The following is an 8,093-nucleotide window of genomic DNA, read 5'->3' as shown; positions in this document are numbered from 1 at the left end:
AATTTCCCATTGTAAGGAATTCAAGTAATTGCAGAAAGTGTTTCAGTGGGGAAGTGGAAGGGGGCTCAGTACTGGTTGGTGGGGAGCAAGTTCACAGTTTGTCTCTTGGGCCACTGGAATTAAGCGACGAAGGGGAGGGTGCTGTCCGCTGGCCCCGGCTGGTGTGGCAGGCCAGCCCTGCGGAGCAGCGACCTGAGCGAGTTCATTCACGAAGTCTGCATACACCGCCCCCCCGAAACATTTCTTAGAGGGGAGGGCTTGTGTGATTTTTCTCCAGTGTATTTGGGTAGCAGTTTGATTCCCTTGCTTTAATTTCCATAATTGGTAGCTTCCGAAATGGCTCTGGCTGACAGTTTGCTTTAAATGTAGCCACCTATTCCAAAATGCCCTGGTTATTTTAGGCACCCTACCCTCTTCCACCCGAGCTCTTTCGCAGGACTTCTTTTGGACGGGGCAGGGGGAGAGAGTGCTCCCGGAGTAGACTCCTGCAGAGGTCACTTTCTGGGCGCGGGGTCGTCCCCAGTGTCTGTGAGTAGCATATGCATGTGGTTGTGCTGACTGCCCTCGCAGGCTTGTAAATTTTCACCCTGGGAAATTAGCAACAAAGCCCGATCTGTCTCGTGGCTGCTCTGCACTTTCCGAGGGCGGCTGTACTTGACTGAGCTGCAGAAACAGGCACACGGGAGCGAGCGAGGGAGCCTGCGAGAGAGGGAGGGAGAGGAGGGAAAGCAGAGAAGAGGGGAGGGGTGGGGGCGAGAGGGAAATAGTCTTAAATCGGAAGGGAGCTGCTTCTCGGTGGTCTTGACAAGCGCTGCCTGGGCTCGGCCGGCTCAGTAATAACCGAGTGACCTTTTCTCTGGCTGTATTATGTCTGGCTGCGAAGGGATTGCATTTTGCAGCTGAGAGCCGCGGCTTCCTTCAGCTCGGCTCCTCGCTGCTGCCGGGGTAAGTTGTCTCGAGCCAGGACGGAGAGAGACAGCCTCGGACTGCAGTTGCCTAAAAGGAGGACACCTGTGGCTCAGATGCGGTCAACACCATTACTTGGCGGATCCTTGAGGACCTCATTATTTTAAACTTAAAACATAGAGATTCCCTCCCCCTCTTTTTTTTTTTTTTCAAACAATGCTTCTTTTTGACCTTTCCCAAGGAGAAGCGCTACAAAGCAGCCGCTGTGCTCTCTGAACGGCCTCCCCCTGTATCGCTTAATTGAGAAGGTAAGTGCAGCAACTGTGTACACACGCTTCGGCTTATTTGCGGGGTGTGTGTCTGCGGGTGCGCGCGTGCGTGTGCGGATGAGGGTTATTTTTTTTTTTTTCTTCCCCAGCCTCCCCTAATGAGGCATAAACTGGAGCTGCAGCCCAGCTCCGCACTGCAACTTTCGCTCGGGCTGCAGCTCTGCTGAGACGGTTTTGTCTAAATCATGTGAGGCTTCATTATTTTTATGATGAGACATGAAATAGACGCAGGCGGAAGATGTTGATGGAAGGAGGGAGAGCGGCTGCGGGGCGGAATGTCTCAAGTACGACTCGAGTGGATAATAGTCAAAGTTCACGATGAGCTGCAGCATCTCTGCACCCCTGACTCCCGGGAAGAGAGGGGCAAGCAGAGTTTGGAACTGGGAAATATGCGCTCGGGCTCGGCCCACAGGAAGGGAATTCAGTCCGAGGTGGGTCCCGGACCCCCTCTCCTTACTTGCTGGCATTCAGGACTCCCTTCCCCAAGAGTTGAATTACAACCTTTGGATTCTTGTTGGCACCCCACCTCTCCCCACTCTGTCCTAATAACAAAACCATGGTTCCTACGAGGTGGAAAAGTGACTATTTGCAGGGGAGAGGGTGACTGGGGACAAGTGGCCAGAAGGGAGAGGTTCCAGAAACAAGGTGCCTATGTCCTAATAGGCTGAGATTCAAACTGATGCAGCCCATTTTTACGGGGACGACCCAGATTGCTGTTATGAAACACAAGTTAGATTTATGGTCTTTTTCATACTGAGCATGATATGCTATGCTAACGCTGCATGTGACAGTTTAATCAAATCCATTTGTTACCACGAAGCTAAAAGGGGCCGCTGGGATTTTAGGATTATGGGCAGAGTTAGGGAAGCATGTGGCTTTGTCATTCGCCATCATTTTGCACACTGCCACGCTGTGAGGGGCTCTGTGTGTGCTCTGTGTCTGGTCTGGCCGCCCTCATCCCTTCCCCCACCCACTGTCGCCACTCTGACCCGCTCCCAAAGTGGCTTCACAATAGTCGGTCCTCGGCTGTGTAGGCTGCGCACCAGGTCCGCACTTGAGCTAAATCCAGAAGACCCCCTTCCACCTCTACCTTTGGGTTTGGTGCTCAATGCAAAGCTGCTGCAACTCGGGGACGTCTAAGTCAACTCATGCAGAAAAAGGAGAAAAGTTTTGGTAAGGTTACAATCTATCGTAGATGCACTTTGCCGGCGCTCGGCACTCTTGGCTGCTCAGAAGGCTTCCAGCTCTTCCGCTGCTTTTGTGTCTTTTTAAAAGATCCGAAATATTATTGTTGTAACTGCTTTGAAAGACTGCTGCTTAAACCAATTAATCTCGCTAGGTGCAACAAATAATGCTACATTCTTTGCAAACCATCCCTGTGTGGCTGCAAAGACACAACCACAAAAGGCTGGAGCATAAACTCCGCAAGGGATTCTTTGTTAGAGTGTATGTATGTTTCTTATTTTTTTTTTCTTTTTGCATGTGAGCTGCATCAAAATTGAACTCAGTCTTGCAAATCTCTTGTTGGCCTTTGCCAAGCACTAGCACTTTGCTGCCATGGTAACTGTAATTAAACTGATAAGAGTGGAAAAATGTCAGTATCTCTGAGCCTTGCAGCTGCATTGGAGAAAAAGGGAATCAAATTGGTTCCCAGCTCCATTGCTCAAAAAGGGGAGGGGGGTGGTGGAAGGATGGGGAGGGGGTTGTGGAAGGATGGGGTGGGGGGTTGGGAGTTGAAGGGGCAGAACAGAGTTAAGCAGCTCCAGTGCCTGAGATCTGGGGACATCTATTTGCACTGTTGTCCCTTAGGGGGCTGCAGCCTGTAGGGATGCTCTGGGCCAGTGAACAGAGAGAAACAAGCTCTTAGGTCCAATCCAGTTCTCCAGTCTGGGCTGGGGGCTGAGGAGAGGATAAAGATGGGCAGGAGGAGAGAAAATCTTTTGTTTGGTACCTCTTGGCAATCGAAGGGCCTTGTTGGCCAAATTCTTTCAATCTGTGTCGCTGCTCCCAGCTGCAGAACCTGCATTCCCATTTTAGCATCTTCCTGAGGCACCTCATCTCTGCCAACCCCCTTTATGTATTCGCTCTTCCTGTTCCTTCTCCCAAATTGTTCTCTGTGAATCTTCCGACAGGGACAAAATGTTTTCCATCCACTATGTGTAGTTAGTCCAAAAATATAAAAGACTGTGTCTAAGTGCTGCAAATCTTTCATTATGATTATTTTTTTTTAAAACCCCTGTGTGTTGTGGAGTTGTGGTTACTTTGTTGTGTTAACTACTGAAGCTGAGACTGCGCGGATGAATGGCAGAGAACAAGGGAACATAATGGAGGCAATCAACCGTTAGGCCGCCTCACAATGCAATCCAGGCAATTAAAAGCTCACCAGAGTTTAAATGAAATGGTTCTACTTATTTCTGCACACTACACTGCACAGGCTATTATTTATGTCTTTTTTTTTTTAATTATGATTTCCCTTAAACTGTCAAATAACTCAGAATGGCAGGGTCTCAGAGGCAATAAGAATTTCCCTCAGAACAATTTACATGCCAATCTAAAACTAGTTATGAGTCCTGATGTGCTATGAGCAACTTGTGAAATGTTTCTCGGCTCTGAACACATAACTCTCCCTCGTCGTGCTCCTCCGGATGGTGAGAGGAGACTGCTGCCTGCTTTATGCTTTTTAGGTATCTGGCAATATGGTGACTACAAAACAGGTCTTTTTCTACAACTGTTAACTTACAGAGAATTGAAAAGATATCCTTTTCAAGAGAAATGTGATGGTGTTCCCAAAAAGAAGGTACCAGGTTGGGAGTGTAAAATATCAAACTCCTTTTATGCCCTAGGCCAAACAGAATGTAAGAGTTTCAAATATTAATTGGCCTCTGAGTGCTAAATTAAAATGTCAACAAAACAAAAACATTTTGTGAAGACATGCAGGACAGTATTACTTGTGCCAGATGTTGATATTCCCTATCTTGGTTGCAAAGCGTTTTGAATAAAGATAGCTGACCTTCTACACTTGGTGGTGGTAGTGACTCAACCAAGGAAATATCGTTTAGCTACAACGAAAAAGGTTTAACATTTTTTTTTCAGCTTTGTGATTTTTTTAAAAAGTAGCCTTGTAAGCTAACTAATTAGAATAGCCACCCATAATATATCTCTAGATGTTTTCAATAAGGAAATTCAGAATGTCATTTAGTAAAATCAAAATTTCCCCCGCCCGCCAGGTATATGGTTAAGAGGCACTTGGGTCTGTTCTGTACTGTAATTAATGGGATTCATTCCTTGTGGAGCCTCTTTGGAAGACGGTAACTAGTTCTGATCAAAGAAACTTCATTTGTTAGAAGTTCCAGAGAGAGAGATTTAGCAGAGCTATCAAGGGTTATGATTAATCTACACTAGACCCTTAGCCTCTTCAAAGAAAAGGAACAGAAAGCAGGCTGTAGGAATACCACCTGCTTTTCTGTGCAAACCCAGCTGCTAGTCCACAGCTCCTGTGACCACGCTATGCCTGTCATGCAGAAAGAACAGCTACCCTGCCTTCCTCCCTGCCATTCCCTACTCTATTACTCAACTAGAGAAGTTTATTTCTAAAGGCAGTTCAGCATTGTAACAATATCAAGTGCAATTCATGTATTATTTGTAGCTAGAAAAGTTATTCAGCTGTGAGGGTACAGTGCCTTGATGTCTCTTATCAGTGTGATTAAAAAAGAAAAAGATTGTGAAGGTAATGGAAATGGATGCTTCATCACGAGGCATCAGAGGAAACTGAAGAAGGTTGAGCTATTTTGGAGTAGGGAAAGGTGCAGAAGATGTTCAAGATTATAGCTTGGCATTTGTTTTCTTGAAACTGTTTCAAGTGCATCCACATTCAGTGTTTTGTATCTTTCTGTGTCCAAGTTTAAAACTTTATGCCTAGGAAAGGAGGCATGATATAGTTGCCCCATCTCTGGACTGTAAGAAGGCCACCTAGTCTAGTGCTTAACTGTCATTCGGCTTTGAGCCAGTCCCTTACCCTCTCTTGGGCCTCCATATTATAATTGCTAAAGTCAGGGAATTTTGAATCAATGATAGATAGCTGCAGTATTTTATAGTGCTGAAAATGAGTTATTTGATAAATATGAAGCTGTGAATAGTTGGTCTGGCTTTTCTTAAAACTGGGTGTTTGACTCTTAGGAAAAAAGAAACTCAAAGGTGAATATCTGGTCACTGAAAAGATTTCCATTAGATTGTAAAACCCATAGAACCCAGCTAGACCTGCCTATTTGTGATAGAGGTTTATCTCTAAAATATATAAATGACTCTATGTCTACTAGAGTGTTTTTATAGTATATGTATTAAATATATATATATACATGTATGTTTATGTAATGTATATATATTTAGATTTTACCTTCTGTTTTTTCTTTTTTCTATAAAATAAATAAGTGCATGTTTATGGTAATAAATTACATAATCCTATAGTTTGGTTTTAAATAAAAACATGTCCATATAGTTAGGCATTCTGCCATTAATTGAGACACTGACTGATGCTTATGAATATAAAACATTTTTAAATTTTAACATAATGAATACTTTAAAATATCAGGGGCACAGAAGGAAGTATTTGGGTGCAAACAAGTAACATAAGATCGGTGAGTGTTTTGGGTGACTGTACTGTGTGCTTAACTATAAACTTCTCTACTGCTAAGTCAGGTTAGTGTCATCCCATAAGGGTGCACTGTCCTTCTACCATATTAAGTGAAAATTTTAACTAATTAAAAAAAAAACATTTTGGCTCCTATAGATGATGCACAAACTAGTTTGTTAAATAGCTTTCATTTAAGATTGTTAGCCCATCACTCACATTTTCTCTCTAAAGGAGCTGCTCTATGGAGAGAAAGGGGATGCTAGAAAATGATTTAATGTCACTTAACTTCGTGTATATCATGTCAACTTACTGTGTGCAACACGAATTCATTATTTTCACCACCTCCTATGTGTGACTTTATGAATGCTTTATTTAATAAGGTCGTTATATAAAGTTTGAGCTTTTTGTTTCCGCACTGTCGTTGGATTTTAGTACGGCCCTAAAAAGGAAGGTCTACCACTCCTTGAAAAAGGCAATATTAAATATTTAACTTGTTTGAGTTCTTTTGACATCTTTTGATTCTTTCTTATAGTCCCAGCTCTCTCTCTCTCTTTCTCTCTCTCTCTCTTTTTTTTTTTTTTTTTGTCTTCCTTCAGGTATACAAATGCTCTCAGTCCAGCCAGACACCAAGCCGAAAGGTTGTGCTGGCTGCAACCGAAAGATTAAGGACCGGTATCTTCTAAAGGCACTGGACAAATACTGGCATGAAGACTGCCTGAAGTGTGCCTGCTGCGACTGTCGTTTGGGAGAGGTGGGCTCCACCCTGTACACTAAAGCTAATCTTATCCTTTGTCGCAGAGACTATCTGAGGTAGGAATTACCCTTGCACACCAGTGATGACTGCATTCCTTTTAAAATACGTTTGTAAGTGTATTTTTTCGGTTTCACTTCCTCACTACCAGCTTATATTCCTGAAAGATGTTGACCAGCCAGCCTTCAACATGTTGCCAGGTGCCTGTTACACACACTTGTTGTTTAAACAACGGTCATCAAAACGTCATACCTAATGTGTTTTGATTTGGCTTGCCGGCAGAGGATGCTCATATTTAGGGATAAATATTCCATTGCCTCTGTTCAGACTGCCCGTTCATGTCAAGGATGTATTTGGTAGAAATCAGCTTACCGTTGTTGTTTTTTTAATTATTATTAGTCTTTAAGTGACAAAATAGGTTGAGCATAACGTAAAGTTATTCAGCTGTCTTTCTGTTTCAGATTTGTCAGAGAATGTCAGTTTGAAATTCTTAACTGGTATTTGTTAGTATATCTGTTGTAAAGTTTTGAAAACTTACCCCAAGTGTGACTACGTCCTCCCCCTCACACCCCCATGGCATTCCAAGTAGTCATTGTGAAGCTCACTGAGCATTAACAGCCTCCAAATTGCCAGTAGGTTCATAGAAATTAACAAAATAAACTTCTCCATCATTATGGAGAAACGATAGCCACTTTCTGGACTGTAAACATCTGAACAGTTTTAGGACAATTCAGATGTTCTTGCTCATGAAGCCGTAAAGCCCATTAAACTTGTTTCCCAGCATTTAGCACTCAACACATGAACTTGTACTTAAGAAAAATTATTTTGCTTTTCAGGGAACCTTGTGACTTGATTCAGTGGCAAATTACTTATATTAATAAAGTAGGATCTATCAAATTAGAGAAATGATATATGGCATCATTTGGGTTTTCATATTTGATACAATGAATCACATTTCTAGTCTGACATTAAGTGATGTATTTTGGATTTTTTTCCCTTATGACACAAAATTTATCAGTCAGCTGTAACTCCTTAACCGTCTTGGTCATTTGGGGAGGTGTTTTCTACGGAATTTGGTGCTTCTTGGTATATAATTTTAGTCTGACTTAATCTTTATATATAAAACCATATCATTTGATTAATGGTGAAAGAGGGTGAATCCAATTCTGTTTATCAGATTCTCTTTCCCCTCTTAGGACTGCCTCATCTGACATCCTCCTCACTAATTATGGCCACTCTGTGGTCCAAGGGCAGGAAATACAAACCACAGTGCCAACCATGGGAAATGACTCTCCATGGCCAGAATTTCCCTCATTGTGGTGGCACAACTAATCAGAATTAACTTATTCCGTGAGGGTTTTTTTTAGAACTTTTCTCTGAAATAAACATTTCTCCTCTGCGCATTGTGAATTAGAGCCTCATTTCCACATAAAGCATTAGTGTTTGATATTAGTGATTTAACATTACTTCCTGGTTC

At 42.9% G+C, this 8,093-nt stretch overlaps 1 protein-coding gene across 7 annotated transcripts in view; it reads left to right on the top strand.

Moving 5' to 3' along the window:
- Window positions 1-8,093, top strand: part of LMO3 (LIM domain only 3) — a 52,859-nt gene that overhangs the window by 823 nt on the left and 43,943 nt on the right. Inside the window, exons 2-4 of one of the 7 annotated variants that reach the window (XM_036908762.2) lie at window positions 437-528; window positions 1,148-1,214; window positions 6,462-6,675. In XM_036908762.2, the coding sequence (XP_036764657.1) occupies window positions 6,470-6,675 (206 nt within the window). In that variant the 5' untranslated portion in view covers window positions 437-528; window positions 1,148-1,214; window positions 6,462-6,469. Of the gene's footprint in view, window positions 1-401; window positions 529-747; window positions 946-1,147; window positions 1,215-1,358; window positions 2,409-6,461; window positions 6,676-8,093 lie in introns of those variants that run through there. The other 6 variants (XM_036908757.2, XM_036908749.2, XM_036908781.2 and 3 more) reach the window with 6 other exon arrangements.

Source organism: Manis pentadactyla, chromosome 14 (genome assembly GCF_030020395.1).
Source record: "Manis pentadactyla isolate mManPen7 chromosome 14, mManPen7.hap1, whole genome shotgun sequence".
Taxonomy (NCBI): domain Eukaryota; kingdom Metazoa; phylum Chordata; class Mammalia; order Pholidota; family Manidae; genus Manis; species Manis pentadactyla.
This window is presented reverse-complemented; position numbering and strand designations above follow the sequence as displayed.